This window comes from Pteropus medius, unplaced genomic scaffold (genome assembly GCF_902729225.1).
Source record: "Pteropus medius unplaced genomic scaffold, Ma_sr-lr_union100, whole genome shotgun sequence".
Lineage (NCBI taxonomy): Eukaryota > Metazoa > Chordata > Mammalia > Chiroptera > Pteropodidae > Pteropus > Pteropus medius.
The window spans coordinates 10,452,445-10,473,613 of record NW_024349225.1 but is presented as its reverse complement, the minus strand read 5'-3'; the positions used below and the strand labels follow the sequence as shown (position 1 = coordinate 10,473,613).

The following is a 21,169-nucleotide window of genomic DNA, read 5'->3' as shown; positions in this document are numbered from 1 at the left end:
AAGAAAGATTAGGGGGTGGGGTGGAGTGGATGCTCATTTGAAAATATACAAATGGACAATCAAACTCTTAGGTACCCCATCACATAGAGGTTAAATTTTCCTTTGAGAACACTAGGAGGAACTTCTCGATCAGCGATATGATTAGTGTAGTCAATGAACACATTGGATAAGACAAGCTTGAGATTCCTAAAAACTAAGGACAATGTCTATTAAGTACAATACAGCCATGCCCACGAAAATAAAAATCTAATCTTCCTCCTGGTCTTATTATTCTACATCCCCAAAATAAATTAAATTGGTTTTGATTACTTTTACTATCCCACAGCATGCCTATGATGCTAGTTACTGAAATATTATCAATAATAATAGCCCACCCCCATCTCTCCCGTTTTCATTTTTAACGTCTGCCACTTGCCTGTGCTTGTATTTCAACATCATACCAATATATAACATCTGAAAGGGCTAACATGAACTCTTTGTCAATCAGAATGTAGGTTTCAGACCACTTTCAATTTAATAGCTTCCTATTGTAGTTTATAGACTATTACGCAGGCTCAATAAGGGGATCAATTCTCAGGCAATACACTGAAAGCTTTTGGTCCGTATAATAACTGTTATTAATTTCAAATACACTTATCAACAAAGCCTGGCTTCCTCTTAGTTCACAGGAAAAATGTTATGTAAATCTATTTCCACTCCCCCTATCAATCCTGAAGCAAATCTGTCCAACCGATCTAAGCAATGTGTACATTATAATATAAATATGCCTACTCAAGAAAAAACCAAAGCCAAATTTTTAACAGCTAATAGAGTATCAGACATTTTTTTCTTTGGCGGCCCTCACTATGAGCAGGTATACTACTAATGATATTAAATGACTGAGCACCAACTTATATCAAGCATTGTAAAGTATATGTATCACCTAAAAAAAAATTTTAAAAAAACTATGGTTGGTGAGCAAAGATGCAGAGAACAGCTAAAGATCAGTGGGCTAACAAAAAGCAAAAAAAAAAAAAAAATACCCATTTCTTTACATAATTTATTTCTTCTACTTTAAATATGTCTCTACTTACTTTTAAATTAATATTATCATTGATTAAATACAACTCTTCTGAAATCTATACAGTGATTACTTCCTCTTACATTTTCCCATTTTCAACTTAGCCTGGTTTTTTCACTCCCACCTACTAGTGGATAATCTCCTCTATTCTTGTAATACTGTTTGCATATATATAACATATACTATCTCATATAACATATAATATTTACCTGGTGCTTTCTCCGACAATTTTATACTCATTGACAGTAAGGACCATTCTTACATCTTTATATTCTTAGCAGAGGACTGTGCTTAAAACAATAAATGTTAAATAATAGGAGGTAACTGAATGGAATTTATTTTTGCTGGCTACATATTTATGGCTGATTTTTTCTAACTTTGTATAGCTCACTATATAGAGCCTAAAAATTCTCAAATACAGAAAAAGAACAAAAAAAGCTATGGGAAAGCAATGTTCTCCAGGATCTCTAAGAAATTCCACAATCCTCTGCTGGACTACGTCTAAAATACAAACTTTTGTTTTATGGATAGGACTTGCCAAAAATTCAGCATAAGAAGCTAGAATGGATCTGATATACAAATTTTAGATGTTTTAAGAAGTCCTGGATACATACCTGAGATACGAGACATCCTTGTAGAAAAGTAACATTGCTCTAAGTCTTCAAAATGAGCAGTGAGTCGTTTTCGTCTTGATGCTAATGTGCTATTATACCAAGGCTGTTTCTTTGTCTAAGGTGATAACAAGAAAAGACACTTATAACTCAGAATGAACCATACTCTTTTTCTGTGCAGAATATCCAAATGCTTGAATAACTAACTACAAAAGTTTATCGCATTAAAATAATTACAAAGAGTTAAAACCCACAGTTCTTATACCGTATTTTCCAATTTTTGTTTTAAAGTGAAAATAGGATCTAAAGACCAATTTTACAAGAATAAAATGAGAAGCTTCTTTTAACTCTCTAAATTAAATGAAGATAGAATCCATTATAACTGCCATTCTAAAATCTAGAATTTTAAGAATTTTAATATGCAGAAATTGTTAGAAAACGATTGTCAAAAGACTACATTTTCATCATCTCTATTATACCCTTTGAATAATAAGAACAGTTTTTGACAGTACAGTATATTTAAGTTAAAATTATTAGATTAAGGGGCAATGATGTATATGCACTAAATTGTTTTATATATATTTTAGATGAGAATAACTAAACCAAATACAGAGACAAAGACAACAAACCTGAACTACAGTGGCATATATATTTTACAGAAAACAAAATACAATCGACCCTTGAACAACATGGGTTTAAAATGCATGGGTCCACTTAAACGCAAATTTTTTTTTCAAAAAATACTGAAAATGTATTTTCTTTATAATTTTTTAAATAACATTTTATTTTTTCTAGCTTACTTTATTCTAAGAATACAGTATATAATACATATAACATTCAAAACGTGTGTACCCTCATGTTGTCCAAGGGTCATCTATTTTTATTAACCACATCATGTTAACTGAAAAGACAATTCTTCCACAAATGGTTATTATGTGTTATGCTTGAGGCATTTAAACAGATAAAGAGAAAAGCCACGTAATAAGATCTTGAGATGACACAAGTTCACCAATAACTATACCACAATTGCAAATGTGTTGAGTAAAAAAGAGTAAGGCACTACTATGAACAAACACTAAAGTGAATCCCTGCTAAAACTAGATGGTAGGCTAATAATCATTTTAAGGCAGTGCTTGGATCACAAGAAAAAAAGATAATTTCCAAGGACATAACGGATAAACAACTATACAAGAAGCTGAACTCAGAGAAGTGACTGTAAACAAAACATAAGGGTGCAGACAAGGGGAAAGAGGTACAGGACAATACCTACTTGGGGACAAATACCTACAAGAGAACAAGTACTAGAATGGAGACTTGGAGAATGAAAAGAGAATTGCAAAACAGAAGATGGATCTGAAGAAATTACCCAGAATGAAGGATAAAAGACAGAAATTTGAAAGAGAAGACAAGCGACAGAAAAGACAGTAAGATTCAAATACTCCGAGAACCAGAAAAAGAGTAACAGACTGAAGAAGAAATATTTAAAAAACTGATACTGACAATTTTCCATAACTGAATACAGACACAGAAATTCTGTTGAAGATCATAATCCATACAGATATAACGAATTATTAGTATCATGAATACAATTTTTTAAAAGGCTCCTCCAAGTAAATAAGAAAAAAACCAATAAAAAAAAATGAGAAGACATGAAATGCTATTTCACAAAGAAAAAACATGAATGGCCACAAGAAAAGATACTGGCCTTGCATGACAGGAAAATGCGCATTAAAACCACAACTAAATTCTATGTATTACTCACTAAAGCAGCAATCATTTAGAAATTGAACAGTACTAATTACTGACAAGAATGTGGAGAAACTGGAACTTATATACTCCTGTGATGAGAGTTTTAAATTAATAAAAAGACTGGAAAACTACTGATACTATCTCAAAAGACAAAAACACTGATATGTACACCCAAGAGCTCTCACTTCCTCTCCTGGGTACAAAATCTAGAGAAACTCTTGCACCTGTGCATCAGGAGACATATGCAAAATGCCCTTAAAAGCAAAAACGAAAATCCTAAAAGTATATCAAATGAATATAAATTGGACAACTGATAAATTGTGGTATATTAACAAAATGGAATATTATAAATTAGTGAAGATGAATCAACTATAGCCACAGACATCAGGAATGAAACTCTGAAAACACACATCTCATAAATCTACATACTATGGTATCATTTTTATAAAATCCAAATATAACCAAAGTGAATAATATAGGGGTACATATATATGTGGTAAAACTATTTTAAAAAATCAAGACATTAATAAACACAAATATCAGAAAAGTAACCACTTCTGGACAGGAGGTGATGAAATCTGTTAGAAGCACATGGGTAACTTGAATGGTACTGTTAACACTCTAGCAATTAATTAGCACAATGACTGGTTCATAAGTCTCTTTTGTTATAACTATGCTTCTAATTTACATATTTATAAAATATATTTCTTATGTATCAACATATTTTTTATAATTTCTAAGGGGAAGACTATAGATTTTTTAAAAAGTGATCAGTTCCATGAAGAAACAAAGACTTCATAGTCTGAAATGTGAGAATAATTATAACAACAAAAGTCAGAAATATGACATGTGAAACAAACAAGTAGTTGAAAATACCATTTGGTTTGGTTTCCAGATTTTAGAGCTAATTTTCCCTTCATAATTATTTTGCTAATATTTATCCTAAGCTTTTCTTAAATTTATTTATTCAGAGCAATTCCTTTCTAATCCATCCAAAACCAGGTTGCCTCATAACTGCTGGTATATACACATCAGTTGTCTCACTGCCACACTTATTTAATTATTGAATTCACAAATAACATTAATATAAATGAACAGACATATGTTAACTGTGAGGGGATAAGAATTTTGAGAATATAAATTGGTTGCGGATAATCCATAAGGCCAATCATCGGACTGAACAGAAATGCAGGATAAGCTCTATAATTTATAGGTAGGATATAAATATGGCTAGAAATCAAAAAGAAATGTTCATCATTCGTGTTTATCTAGATTAGCTCTAAAGAAAAATAGCCAAACTTACCAAACTCAAAAATAATTAAATCTCACCAAAGCGAAAACAGAAGCATATAAATATCTTACCTGGTAACTAAGAAAGGAAAAAATTCATATAATGCTAAAAGTAAAAAACTCACATAATGCTAAAAAAGTATATAGCATACCATAAAGATAATAGAGCAAATTAAACTTGATGATTACACAAAACAATCATTTAATGTCAGCCTATAAATTATGAAAAATCTTTATAAAATTAACAAAAACTGATTACTAATGAATGAAATTAAATTGAAAATAAAAACACTCAGAACTAAATATTCCATTTCACATACTTAATATAAACGAATGACCAAGAATACAAAAGATCTTTAAAAGATAAACAAAATCAATGTTTGTACAATGAAGAAATAATTGTTACCACAGCACAGTTCCCCATCAATTCCACTAAGAAGAGAGCCCTACTCTAAATGAAGCTGAAAGTGTTCTGTATGGTTAACTGAAATTTGTAAATTTAATATATAAATAACACTTCCTTCCAAAATAATTTCATAAATTAAACAATGCTGAATAAAAACCTCATTATTATTTACACAGTTAAGTAATCGTTGTAAGATCAAGGACCAAGTGCAAAATAATAAAATAAATTAACTGTTAAACACACGCATTTTCAACTGGCATTCAAGAGAAAAGCTGCATAATTTAGAACAGTGGTTTCACAAAGCCTGGTCCAGAAAGTATGGTCTTTAGGCACATGGGGGTCTCTCAGACCCTTTCAAGATATCTATGAGATCAAAACTATGTTCATAAATACAGTAACACGTTATATGCTATTTTCGTTGTCCTTGGGCATGCGCTTGAGATGCAAAAGCAAAAGTCAGCATAAAATTGCTGGTCCCTTAGCAAAATCAAGGAAATGGCACCAAGACCACTGGTGAAGATTATATTCTTCACCATTACTTGTAATTTAAAACAACAACAACAACAAAAACTACATACATACATAGATTTTAGAAATCTAGTTTCTCTCAAGAACACTTTGTATTACTTTTCTTAAGTTGAAGTATAATTGACATATAATATTATATTTGTTTCAGGTGTATAACATGATTCAATATTTGTATATACTGCAAAGTGAGGACGAATATAACTCTAGTTAATAACTGTCACTACAGAGTTATAAAAATTTTTTCTTGTTATGAGTCTTTTCAACTTTCTAATCTGCAATGCACTATTATGAACTACAATAACCATGCCGTACATTACATCCCCACGACTTACTTTATAACTGGAGTTCGTACCTTTTGATCCCCTTCACTCATTTTGCCCAACTGGCAGCCCATGCCTCTGGCAGCCACCAATCTGTTCTCTGTATCTATGATTTGGTTTTTGTTTTTTTAGGATTCCACACATAAGTGAGATCATACAGTATTTGCCTTTCTTTGTCCAACTTATTTCACTTAACATAATGACCTCAAAGTCCAACCATGTTGTCACAAATACCAATATTTCCTTTTTTATGGATGAATAATATGTCACAGATATACATACCACATGTATATACCACTGTATCCATTTGCTCTTAGTGTCAAATCCAAAATATCATCACCAAGATGAACATCAAGGAGCTTAGCTGCCTGTGTTTTCTTCTAGGAGTTTTATAGTTTCAGGTCTTAAGCTCAAATTTTTAATCCATTCTGAGTTAATTTTTGTGTATGGGATAACATAGTGGTCTAGTTTCATTCTTAAGCATGTGGCCTGTTTCCCCAACACCATTTACTGAAGAAACTGTCCTTCCCCATTGCATATTCTCAGCTCCTCTGTCATAAATTAATTGACCACATATGTGTGGGCTCATTTCCGGAGTCTTTATTCTGTTCTATTGGTCTGTGTGTGTGTTTTTATGCCAAGATCACACTGTTCTGATTACTGTACCCTTGTAATATAGTTTGAAATCAGGAAGTGTGATGCCTCCAACTTTGTTCTTTCTCAAGACTGCTTTGGCTATTTTATTTTACTCCATTTGGAATTTTCATCAAAAATATGAAACTGATATGAAAAGCTTTTTTTTTTTATTTTGAAGCAATTAAACCAATTACCTATCATGCTTATAATACCTTTCCTGGTTTGGGTTTAAAATTTTGTTTATCATGCTTTTTTATATATAAGCTTCTTTATTAATTTCTATAGTGCTATTATTATTTTAAATCATTTAACTGATCTAGACTCTTACAGTAAGTGATAAAATTGAAAGCTAAATTTCCTGCAAATGGTTTCCTGGCTACTACACCAATTACTTAACCTCCCCCTTCACCACTGATCTGCAATGATCACCTTCAGCACAGGTTAAACTCTTAATTACCTTTCAGTTGGCTTTTAAATTTTCATTATGTTCCTTTGTTATAGCAGTTAGAATACATTTTAATAACTTAGTGGGTAAATGCCATTGTAATTATGCCTATGACTCATCCATTCTACCAATGAATTAGAGTCAGTTGGTCACAGTCTCTGCACAACCTTAAAAAATATTTTTGGGCTCTTTTTATTGGAATTGTATTAAATTAATAGTTATAATAACTGATCTATTCAAATTGTTCTATAATTGTTTTAATCTATTTAAATATTTTATTTTTATTGAAAATTATACATTTCATTAAGAATGCCACTTGTATTAGTATGCATCAGCACTATTTAATCTGTTCCACACTATAATAGCCAATTTCAATTGTATATTGAAACGTTTTACTGTATCTGAGCTCTTTCTCTATTTATCTCTCCAAATATACCATCTTAAGTTTTTCCCAGCTTCTTGAGTTGAATGCCTACTTCATTTACTTTAATTCTTATCTAAAAATGAATATATTTAATGACAAATTTCTGAGGACAGTTCTGATGACATTTCATAATTCTGATACACAATATTTTCACTAGTATTATTTGTTTGTAGCGGCATCTAGAACTACTCTTTGACACAAAGGTATTCAGAAGAGTCTTTAGTTTACTCTCTTCCCGATTATCTGCCTGTCCAACTACGTATTTATTTATTTGGCATTCTGATAGAGAATGTAGTCAATCCATTTTTCTAAACGCTCCGGAACAACTACCAATAATGTATATCTTTTGATGCAAAGTATGAAGTGAGACAAGTACCTATAGACCAAGTTTAACTGATCTCATTCAAAGGAAAATCCAAAGTCTTTATAACAGCCTGAGGAAGTGACACACCAGTGGCCACTGTTACGTTTGTGCCACATTTCTACTTTTCTCCGCCGCCCCCCCCAACCCACCCCGCTCACTCCTCTCCAGCCACACTGGACTTCTGGATGATGCTCCTGCCTCAGGGCTTATTTGCTGGTTGTCCTGCTGCCTAGAACTTCTTCCCAGAGTTAACCATGTGACTTCCTCCCTCACCTCCTCTCTGTTCGAAGGTATTCCACCTTTATTACTGTTAGTAGCTCTCCAACTAGCAGAAGCTTGGTTACAACTGTGGTTTTTGTGTTTTGTTTTTGTTCAATAATGTATCCCCAGAGCCTACAGTGCCTGGTAAATAGCAGGTACTCAAAAAAATCCGGTAGTGGAATAAATGAGTATTTAAAAGCACAGGCTCTGAAACAATAATGCCTGGGTTAAATTCTCAGCTCCCTTCTCTTACTAGTTACATTAATCTGGACAACCTTCTTAACTTATCTGTGCCCCAGTTTCCTCAAAAAAATAGAAAAGAATAGTAACAGTACTTATTTCATAGTGAAGTTCTGAGAATTAGTTAATACATGTAAAGTACTTTGAGCAATGTCAATGAATATTAAGTACAAAATAAGTGTTACCCATTATTACTACTTAAATTACTTCTTGAACTGTATTTTTAAATCACCCACCCGTGTTTAAGTTTTAATCAATTATGAAAAATTTCTAATAGTTTTGCTGTACATCAATGCTAATCCTTACACTCAAGCATGGTGTTTTCACGGCTACTCAGAAGTAGATACGAGCCAGTCTATGAACTCACTATAAAAGAATAGGCCAAAAACATGCGTGAATACAAAGACAACACCAAAGTGTAGAGCAGTCACACAAACTAACCATGAAAGTAATACAGTCATCTAAGTAATGGGAAAAGAAAAACACAAACAAAAGCTGTACGATCCAAAAAAATTTTCTTTTCACTTTGATAAAAATAACTGCACTATCCCATAAAGTGAATATACAAATGAACATGCATTTTAAAAATGCCTCATTTTCTTCCTTTTACTATAAAGAATAATATTAGGACAATCTGTAAAATGTGAATAAGATACAGGAATTAGATAATGCCACTATAACAATGTCAACTTCTTGCATTTAAAATTATATTGTGATTACATAAGATAATATCCTTGTTTTGAAGGAAATACACACTGGAAAAAGGAACATTATGTTCGTGCTTTATTCAAATAATCCAGACAAAAAAATTCTATGTGTATATGTGTAAGAGACAGAATAAGAATGATAATGCAAATGTGATCAAATGTTAACATTTGGACAATCTGGATAAAGGATATAAAAACATTTCACCATTCTTGTAACTTTTCTCTAAGTCTGAAATTATTTCAATATAAAAAGTCAAAAAAAGAAAAAGGCGCAAAGATCTGGCCTCAAAATTAGATTTGACAAATATCAGCATTCCCAAGTCACAGATGAAGAGAGTAAGTCAAAATAATCATACAATTAATTAGAAGAGAGGTAAAGCTATAGTCTACTCAAACCTACAGTTTACTTTCCAAAGAAAAGCTTAATGTTTCAACATAATGATGAATAGTTCATCAGCAGATTATAACTTTCTTACCCATGACAGAAACAAAGCCTTGATTATTCATAATTTCCTCTTATGGTATTTCCTTCCTCTCAAGGTCTGATGTTACCATTACCAGTATGTCAAAAAAAAATTTTTAAGCTTATCATTGATGAGCAAATAAATAGCTGATTATGCATCAGAGCTATCCAAGTCCTAATCAATACCACAGTATTCAAAACAGCTGTCATTATGACAAGACATCCCAGTAAATCAATCTATGATTTTATAACTCAGATGATTATATTCATGGTACCACTAAAATGTACTGTTAACTGTATCATTTACCTGAGAACTGCCACTGAAACCTGGAGGTTGGCTGTATTCTGTGGAATCAATAATACTACTGCAAAATGAAGAGAGAAAAATGTGATTTCAGTATTTACATTATTTTAGCAACAGAAAAAGTAAATCTAAAATATACCACAGATAAATCCAGTATTTATAATTTCTAAGCAAAGAAAATATTTATTGCCAATAATTAGATGTCAAATAAATGCATAACCCATTAACAAAAAATTCAGTAAATATTTCACCCTACCACCTTAAACATGCACACCATGAAAGAACGTCAATAGAAAATAATCAGAAGACAAATGTATACACAGATGTATTTGTTTCCATTTTGTTTTAGAGAGGTTAATAAGTTGTCTGGAAAGAGTACCGGGAAAAGAGCACAAGCATGCGATCCAAAGCTATGGTTAACATATCGTGCTACGCAGCAATAAGCTATGTGCCCTTGGACAAGGATCTTATAACCACTCCATTTCCTATCTGCAAAGTGAGATGAGCAGGGACTACCTTACTCTAGATGATCTAGAGTCCCTTCAGCTCCAAAATGTTGTAATTATTTCACATGAAAGAAAACTATAAAAGGAATGGAATAAATGGTAAAACACCAATAATCTTTCTTCCATAATCTGAAATCTATAAACCAATTTTCTCTGCCCTGGTCAAACATTATTTGCTTCCTGCATTGGTTCTTTTTATTTGGTTACATCCTGTGCATTCTCCTACTGAACCCTAGAAAAACCTCTGGAAGTCCAGACTCTCTTTTGTCTTCCTATTAGCTCTATCATACCACTTCTCTCTTATCTCTGCATCACTCCTGTCTCCTCCCTGTCTTTAAACAAAATAAATTAGCCTACAGAAGACTACTAACACCTGACAATGGCACAACATATATTACCCACGATAAACCAACAGTTATTTATATTTTTTAAAACTCTTCTTCCCTATTTCTACTGTAAAAATATTTATATTATTGTCTACCCTAATGAATGTAAGCATTTGAGGGTACTATTCCAATAGTTCTCTCTACACACTTATAAATAATCATTATTTTACTTTAGTACTCAAATAACCTCAAAGGTTATAACATGAAAAGCACTCTGAAGAGCACAGAGCTTGAGTTTCAACCCTTAGCAGCTAAATGATTGTGGAGAATTTGCTAATATGACTTGGCCTCTAGTTTCTCCATCTATTAAATGAGGAAAACACTTCAGAGAGGTATGAGATTTAAATATGTGTGTTAAGTTCTCAGTACCAAAGTCAAAAAATGGTAACAATTCAATAAATTTACCTGCTATTAATAAAAGTAGTCTATAACATTCAACCTCACATTTTCAAAAATATAAAAAAATCAGATGGAAGTCCTCACAGCAGTCTTTTAAAAAAAAGCAACACATATTAATAGATCTTAATTCATTGTGTTCCTGTTTCAATAGTAAGACTTAATTACACAAGGAAGAGCATTCTAAGCACCTATGCTACAAAGTAAAGAACTAACACAATCTTGTAATGGGTTTCTTTGGATGAAATATAACCAGCGCTCACTTTCTTGCACAGAGTCAGGTATGACAAGATCACATGCTATTTTCAGCATATTCCATCCAGGGACTAATAGGGCTAAAAATGAGGAGATGCCATGTATTTGAAAATCTCTGTTACTTTCACTAAGAAAACCCAATCCCCTAGGACTTGTATAAGCATTAATAAAAGTATGTAGCTGCATACTTAGAAGTCAATAGAACAGAGCATTTTCTAGATATGATTTTTATGGAGTTATAATTCATATTTCTTTGACTACAATCTAAACAATGATATTGATACATTAGTGTGTACAGTGAGATAACATTTCAAATATGTGTTAAAAATACTCATCAATTTGTTGAGATATTGAAATTATAGGTTTTAAACAGTATTTTACTAATATCTGCAGGATTTGAAATTTATCAGGTCTTAATTTTATTAAGAAAAACTTATTAATGCATTTAGGACTGCAATAGAAGAAATATGAACAATAAACCTCTCTAATTCAGCTTTTTGAACATGTGTGTGTGTCTATGTGTATAAAGTAACATCATTAGGAGAGAACACGACAAAGCACCGACTGGGTTGGGTTGTCTTGATATTACAGCTCGGTGCTATATTAACTTCTTAACTCTGAGTTAGCCGCAATCGTCAGATGGTAATAACAACAATAAAAACAGTAACAGCTATTATTTTTGAGCATTTACTATGCACAACGCACTGACCTAAATAATTTAAACCTCATAACTCTTAGATACTATTTTCATTCTCATTTCTCAAGTGAGGAAATCCAGGCACTAAGTGATAATATATTTAACAAATCACCCAAAATCAGTGACTAATCTATCTACTAACACTAATAAGTTAGCAAATAGCAGAGTTTGGATTCAAATCCATGCAGCAATCTATAAATAGAAAAGAGAATCATCAATTATTTCAAATAAATGTCAATAAAGTGATAAAATTTTAATAAAGATATCAAAAATAAATAGCAAGAGCAAGAAAAACATTTCAGGGTAGTACCTAAAACTGAGTTAGAAACAATATACTTGAATCAAGAAGGGGAAAATAAAATTTAAAAATTCCTAATGTTCGTGCTGTTGACAATAAGATTAGCTAAAAAACAAATGAAAAATGGGCAGCTGTTAAACTAAGTTGCAAAGGAAATTCATAGTTATGCAGCTACATGTTAGATAACTACTCTCACTTATTCACTTTAAGAAGCAAAGATATACACTTCATAATTAAGACAGACAAGTCATTTTGTATATAAGTTATATCTATAATGAGTAGGTAGCTGAGAGAAAACAGTATTTTATTCTTGATAAAAATAACAGGTGACTAGTTTTAGACAGGACTTTCATTTGAAAAAGGATTCACATTTAAATTATCACTAGACAACATTAGCTAGAAAATTTTTTAAGCTGTGAGTGAGATAAAGCACTTCGAGATCATTTAAAACTGAAGGTAAAGAAAATATAAGGTTTTTAAATAAATAAGGGAAACTGAATGAACCAAAAGAAAAATGTCATGTACAGATGAAATTAAACTAACTGCTGTCATGATTTTTTCACTATGAACGTACAACAGAGAAAAATAAATTACATCTAATAAATTATATGGAGCTATAGCCAATCTGTTCCTTTCTAGTATTCTACATGAAATTATTGAACCGGTACCTCAAAACAAAAATACTAAGCAATATGCAACCTGATAATAATCAACATAGATTTTAATGATTACCAAAACAATAATTCTTGGTTATTAAAAACAGATCAATGCTTTTCTGTCTATCTCTTAACATAGAGCTTTTTTCTCTGCTACAACAGAGAATGATACTTGATTCAAATGATACTTGATTCAAGTATCATTTCCTTTACATAAAATTGAAAGGTTGAATTTTAAATTAATAGTAAATCCCATTCACTAAACAACCAAAAATCTTGTGGCCCCAATTTTTTTCTTCCCCCCTCCCCACCGCCATAGTTAGATTTCTTTCTGTCACCACATATTTGACCACTTTTACCCCGTCTAACCTCCCCACCGCCCCCAACCCTCTGATAAGCACTCGTCTACTGTCCATGTCCATGAGTCTGTTTGTTCTGTTTGTTTGTTGCTTTTAGGTTTTGCGGCCTCAATTTTGCAGGCACCTTAAGAGATACTAGAAATCAGTCTTTCTGTTTGACTTTTCCTAATTCCTCATACCCTTTAACATTTGACACAATTATTCAAACAAATCATCCAAAATCAATGCGACTATTCTATCTATTAACACCAATAACAGCGGCAGCTAAACCTACTGAGGGCATACAATGTGCCAGGCATTAGCATTTCTTTAAATGTACTATCACATTTTATCAGTCATGACGAGTATTATTATGCTTACCTTACAAATGAGAAAACTGAGGTATACAGAGGTTAATAAACTTGCCTACAAACGGCTAATAAACTATGAAGTTAAAACTTGAATCTCAGCAATATAACCCCAGAATCCTTATGTGAGACTGCCAAAGTGACATACATTTTCTTTTTGAAGAATCACTGCCCTACCATTTTCGAACTGAAAGTTTCTATTTATCTTCTTTTCAATGTTTTATTTTAACTCCGATGATTTCCGAACCTCTTTCACTTCCCAATGCTCTAGAATAGGGATGCCTGTGTTAGAATACTGGTTATGTACTAACTGTGTGATGCTGGGCAAATTACTTCATCTCTATGACTCAATTCCTCCTCTGCAAAATGAAAAGGATAAAAAAAATACCTATTACACAGCATTTGTTCTGCGGGCTATATGGGATAATACATGTAAATTACGAAATAGCACCTAACACAGATGCTGTATTATGCTGATAGTTAGAATTTCTGCAAATAAATACAATTCTCCTCTAGACTTAATTTTAACTATTTTGGTTTTCCCAAGCCCACAAACTTGACCTGAGGTATTTTAAGACATTCCGAAAGGATATGTAATTTTACAGAGCAGGGAGTAATCAAGTTAACAGAAACTTTATCCCATCCTCCCCAAAAGATGAAATAAGTTAAAGGTAGTTATGAAACTTTAGTGTTGAGTATCTGAGTTTTCTTTTATGAAAAAATAAGCATATTTGATTTAGAGATATATTTCAAAACATTTCGGTAATATACACATATTCACTATCTACCAAACCAGTGTTAACATACTTTTAAAGTATGATCCCCCAAGCCTGCATTTGAATCTCTGGGATCCACCTCAGACCTAATGATTAGATCTGAGTATAGGGTTCAGAAATCTGCATTTCAAATAAGAGTGTTGACTGATACTCATGCATTTTGTAATTTGGCCTATTCATACCTCAGGTTTCAGAATTGAAATGGAATGTCAATACCTTCACCAGGCTGTGATTATTTTAACTCTCAAAATTGAAAGTCTGTGTACACCAAATTTTAATCAGAATTAATGTGCCAAAATAACTGATTTTCTATCCAAAAGCCGTGTAACTATGACAACAGGGTTCTAGGGTCTCATATTCACAGCTGTATCCCCAGTGCCTAAAACAGTGTTTTATACATGCCTGATACACCCCCAAAACTGGCTGAGTGACCGACGAATAAATTCTTCTAATATTCCAAATAAAGGAAACCGTACTGTTTCAAAAAAAGGTTTTCATAACTTGCTACATTTCTATTATCTATCAATTTAATGAGAAATTACAGATGTATGAAAAGCACCCTTATATTACTGCATGCAATTTTTCTGTGCTTCTTTTTGTTTAGTTCAAAAATTCTATAAGATTCTTCAATGTCCTGCATCACCTAGGACATCAAGTTCAACTCCCTTGCATTGTATAGGGTCATAGTTAAGGCAAGTAACCCTTGTACTCCCAGCAATGAAACAATCAACTGGTTTCACTACTTCTCCCATACGGCATATAAACTTCATTAAACTACATCATTTATGTTCAAAAGTCCTCCATGCAGGTATAGCAGATATTTCTTAAGAGATGTTAATAATCACCTAACCTTGGGGAGAAGCTACTTAAGAGATGAATCCAGGGAAAGTTTCTAGGCAAAAGGAACGGTATACATAAAGGTACCCTAACATCCTGTTTTGGGAGTTAAATTCAACTCTAAAGCATAAAAATAGTAAGCAGGGTACAAGTGATTATAGAAGACCAAGAAAAAGAGCTGGATCTAAACCAATTTACATACAATGGAAGGCCACTTTAGAATTTTAAGCAGGAAAGAAACATGAGCAGATTTCCGGCATTATACTACAGGACAGTTAAAAGACCACTTGCTAGACTCCACGTGATACTGAGTCTAAACAGGTGGCAGGAAGAGAACAGACAGGGCATGACAATTACAGCTAATCATGGTACACAGAAGACAAAATTTCATGGTTGGGGGGGCGGTCCTGTTATTTGTCTTCTGTTTCTCTTTTCATTTAAACACATAATAATCATAAACCCAGAATCTATGTAAGAGATTCAGTGACTTGACATATAAAAGTCCTCATTATAGAAAAAAACACGCAAATCTACAAAAAGGCTTTTAAAAAAGTAAAGCTGCTTAAAAAAGAAACCAAAACATTACAGTGAGGAATAAAAACAAAAACTGTCTGACATTTAAATAATAAAGCTAATAATTATGGGGGAAAGTCATTATAACTCCAACTCTATACTATTTCTTAAAAATAAAGAAAAATCAAATACTGATAGTATAACATAACAGTCTTTCCAACATGTTCCATTTCACACCTTAATTTTAAGGGTAATTTTCCAATAGTATTTAAGGGGTATATAATTTTTCCCAAGTGCCCCTCTCAAACCTTGAGGAATATTCAAATTCCTTGTCTTAAGAAAACATCTTTTGAAGAAAATATGTTTGCCATTTTTCCTTCAACTGGTATCCTGCCTCAAGTCTGCCAGAATCTCATTTGACAATAGCTCTGCATATTATTTTACCAATTCTCCAATAACATTTTCATAGATTTCAAAAAACCCTATATCTTTTAGAAGATCTATTTTATAATAAGACTACTTCTCACCTTCTAGGCCAATAAAATCCTAATCCTATCATCTCCCCAGCTTTGGACTGTTGCAATTCTAACTTTCCTCCCAGCTTCCAGCGGCAGGGGGTTGAAAGGGACACAGATAGTCAGTCTCTTCTCTACTTTCCACATGGAAACCCCCAGCAAACATTTTAAAATCTAAATCAGATCCTGCTCAAAACTCTCCTATGACTTTCAATCATATTTACACATTTCTTTCATGTGTCACCTTCAATGTCACCTCCTTGAAGAAGCCTGGCTATCCAAACTAAAACAGAATCCTCTGCAAACCCCTAATACGCCTAGTATTTTTTCCTAAGGTACTCCTTATATATTAAGTACTACTACTACATTATGAATTTGCTTATTTAGTATCTCCCCTAACCTCCACACATATATCCCCCGAAAGGTAAGTCGGGGGCTTTGCCAGCTAGATTCAACATCTAGAACAGTGTCTAACACATCGGAGATTCAATAGAGCCAATTACATGAATATAATACTATATTGTCATGTGTTAATAAAAGCCAGCAGTGAGAGACTGAGTAACAAAGACCTGGACACAACAGATGGGAAGACATGCTACTATTACACAGAAAGGGGTAGAATAATGGGAATTGTCAGTTTATTAGTAAAATTTTGTGATAAGACAACTTTTGCTTGTCTGCATGCACTCACGTAATAAACATCTCATTGACAAAGATCCCATGTATATCAGAAAGTGAATGCTAAGCTTAAAAATAACAGCAGCTCACAGACGGAATCATTTTCAAGTGTTTTAAAGAATATAAAGCATGGGGAAAACCAGCTGAATTAAAGACAGCTAAAGTAACCCCAGAATCAACTAGAACTCACAAGGATCTCCATAAAATGGTTAAAGGCGAAAACAGCAAATATCCCAGGAATGCTCTTTAACTAGAACATTCCCCATTCCTTTTTCTCCTTTCCCCACATATCATACCAAACCAGACCCACAACAGCTTTCCTGAACTGACACAGGCTGTGAAGGCGAGTGTAATCTCTTGTACTGGCATTAAGACTGCCTGGTAACCCACGTGTTATCCTAAATCTACTCGTCTGAAAAGCTTCCATTGCACCATTATCCTAAATGGACTAGCAAGTTAAAAACATAAAATGCTCTTAATTTAAACATTTCAAACGAAAAAGTTCAAATTCAAATTGTAAGTAGTACATATTTCGTCAAATAAACTTTAGAAGAGACCACAGACATTCACTGTGTTTCACAAACACTTAGTGAATGAGGCCAGTCACTACTACTGTTCTAAAGCCCAGGAAAAGGTCACAAGCAAGACAAATGTAATCCCTGCTCTGACAGAGCAGAAAGACAGGAAGACTTAATTAAATTAATAACGGAGTTATGAGGAAATGCCAGGGAGATCTAAACTAACAGATGTTTCTAATTCCCTCATTTGAAATCTGGGGAAAGTGATCTAAGAAAATTAAACAAGTTATGAAAAATACCCTACGTTTTACTTTATCAAATTATCCCACAATATTACCATTTCATGTCTTCAAATTATAGATTTTTCAAAGTCATCTGATTTTAATTCAGAAGAAATTTAAAGCTACCATTATTTCAAGAAATCCAACAAACCTTTAACCCAACAGTGAATTCATAATATTACACTATTCTACTCAGTAACTGTTCCTGGCATGAAAATTCAAAGCATTAAGGAAACAGATGGGCCATCTGAATCTCATTTCTAGATCATGACCAAAAGTAATTTCTCAGGGGTTTTGTACATTACATGGAAAAGGCTCCCAGGGACTCGTACTATATGTGCACTTTATAGCATAAATCCTAAGCAATTATGAGTTTGAAGCTTTGTACCTGTGTGATGGAGAAGGGGCTTCAAATTGAGGCACTGTGCTATCCTCACTGACAGGAGAGTATAAGCCACTCATTTCCTGAAAGCACAATTATTTGAGTTATAGCAGATGCTCCAAACAGAAGATGTATAAATCAAAACAAGATACGATATTATATTCCTTTTAGACTACAGGTTTTTTATAAGTCCTTCTTTGTCTCAACATCCAATTCTCTCAATGCTTCCTCTCTGCAGAGTATAAACTCATGAATATCTAAAAAGTTAAGCTTTTTCCATGGTACACATTCTTAAAGAACTAGAAACTCCTTAATATCGTCCATCACTAAGGAAGCCATAAATGCCAAAAAAAAAAAAAAAGGTTGACCCTTGAACAAAGTGGGGGTTCAGGATGCTGGCCCCACCCCACCCAGTCAACCATTCATGTATAACTTTGACTCCTCCAGAATTTCACTGCTAACAGCCTACTACTGATCGGAAGCCTTACCAACAACATAAATAGTCAATTAACATTTATTTTGTATGTTACTTGTGTTATATACTATATTCTTATAATAAAGTAAGCTAGATTTTTAAAAGTTATTTAAAAAATCATAAGGAAGGGAAAATACATTTACAATATTTATTTTTTAAAAATCCACATATAAGTGGGTCCAACAAACTTGTGTTGTTCGAGGGTCAACTGTATTTTAAAAGAGATGTTCAGTGTACTATGTGAACAATGAACTAGCTGTCATTGATCCAGTGAAGACCTACTGAAAAATATTAAGATAAATACAACAGTATAGCACCTGAATCATTAGGTTCAATTCTCTAAAGTACAGAACAGAATAGGTCAATCTCTGCTTTAAATATGTCCTCCGCAAACATTAAGAAAAGTAGCACTTCTCTTGATTCAAATATTAGTTTTGTTTAATGACTTAAACTCTAAGATCTGATCATTAACGCAGAGGAAAAGGCCTCCTAATAAACTATTATTACATAAATTTTGCCTCTGAATCATACTGACAACCTGGCTTCCTTTTTTATGTTCTGCATTTTGATTAATGAAAAAACTGCAATTTTTAAAATACCACCAAAGATACATAATCAATAAGATTTATTTCTGACTAATCCAAGCTCAGTTCAATCACACAGCCAAAGAAGGGACATAAATATACAGCTGTAACAAGTTAAGAATGTCACATGGGATACTGAATTTTCACTAAATAGTAAAGTCAACATCAATTAACATGTATCAGCAGAAGAAACATATATAAGCACAGATGAAGACAATAAGCTCACATCATGATAGCCTATGAGCCTCTCAAAGATCCTCTCATGGATTTTATAAGTAAACTATGTCATACTATAAAATCTTAGATTTTTGGTAATGTATTCTCATATTTTTTTAAAATTAAGCATAGCACCTAGGAATACATTAGATATGTAAAAAATTATTTACTTAATTAAAGAATGGAATCATGACATGTCATTTTAATAGTAAGAACTGAGGGGTTTGTGGGAGTTGATTTAAGTTAATATGATGGCATACCAAGAAAACTGATTTTTTTTTTTTCAACATGTCTGATATTATGGCAATAAAACAGTGAAAACAAATTTGGAACACATTTTATCATCAAGAAAGTGATGCTTTTTCTATAAAAATTCACTCTCAATTAAAATTAAAGTTAAAATCTGGTACTTTTCTATATAACGAAGACCAATCCCATAAATTTAATGCAGCAATTTAAAGGAAAAGTGACAATTTTATAAAACTGAAAAATTGCTAGAGGTGTGAGAAATTCTTGTATCTTACTTCCACTCTTTTAATGTCTTCTTCCAAAACACTTAGCTCCTTCTGAATCTGTTCCAGTTGCTGTAGATAAAAGAGAAAAAAAAAAAAAGCCTAAACCAAACTATACTGGCATCACCAAGATTACAAGACAACTTCACATTTGGAAAATGATTCCTAGGAAACTGGGCCTAATGGTAAATTGTAGGAATGAAAACAGCACCCAAACAGATCTGCAAGTCCCAACACTAAAATGTAAATGTAGAGACTTAATATTTAAAAAAACACAGGTTGTACTTTAAAACAAGGATTGGCTTTATAATAAAAACATGAAAGATGAAAAATTAGACTTAAAAATACAGGACATTCCAAGAACTTTCAAATTACCTCATTTAATTGTGAGCAATTAATGTCAGCATGTAAGCGTTAACCTCATTTTAAAAATAAAAATTAGTCTCACAGAGGGTTAGGTTCCACCATCCAAAAGCAACCACAAGTTAGCATCTCAATATTTCCTTCTTAAGCATTTTTAAAAGCATATTTAAGATAATGTTTTATCTTTGATAACTTACCTATTGCATTATAACCTTTTCCATGCCATTAAAATGCAAACACTTTATTGAATCACATTTGACAATATATTTAACCATTCCCTGCTCACCACATTTAAGTTGTTGGCAAACTATTGTAATTCTGAAACATATGAGTCTGAATTTCAAACTTTATTAAAAGATTATTAAAAAGGAATTAGAAAAAAAGAAATAAAACAAAACTGCCTTCCAGAAACACTATACAAGTTTAAATTTCTATTACTAGTATATCTTGAACCAATTTTTAAATGTAAAATAACAATAATGACTACTTATGTAATACTTATTGCAAGATGTTATTACACAGAAAGGTTAAATGATCACTTTATTGCCCATGTCATTGGGGAAGGAAGTGGCGGAACTGAAGTCCAAATCAAGATAGCCTTCTTACTCCAAAGTTCATGCTATTAACCACTACGCTATACTATTTCTTGAAAGCAGTACCTTATTACTGAACTTTCATTTCTTTAATGAATGGTAAGGGTAAACAGACTTTTAAGGTTTATTAACATTAGCACCCTCTCTTCTGTGGTAATACATACTTAATAATAATTGATAACTTATTAATTCAAATATTTACCAATCCTCAGCATTTT

At 32.5% G+C, this 21,169-nt stretch overlaps 1 protein-coding gene across 6 annotated transcripts in view; it reads right to left on the bottom strand.

Moving 5' to 3' along the window:
* COP1 (COP1 E3 ubiquitin ligase) overlaps positions 1-21,169 on the bottom strand; it is a 105,690-nt gene that overhangs the window by 47,190 nt on the left and 37,331 nt on the right. For 4 of the 6 annotated variants that reach the window (XM_039881413.1, XM_039881418.1, XM_039881417.1 and 1 more), the window contains 3 exons: positions 18,215-18,291; positions 9,812-9,869; positions 1,675-1,789 (listed from right to left, as the gene is read on the bottom strand). In XM_039881413.1, the coding sequence (XP_039737347.1) occupies positions 1,675-1,789; positions 9,812-9,869; positions 18,215-18,291 (250 nt within the window). Of the gene's footprint in view, positions 1-1,674; positions 1,790-9,811; positions 9,870-18,214; positions 18,292-20,007; positions 20,068-21,169 lie in introns of all 6 variants that reach the window. The other 2 variants (XM_039881414.1, XM_039881419.1) reach the window with 2 other exon arrangements.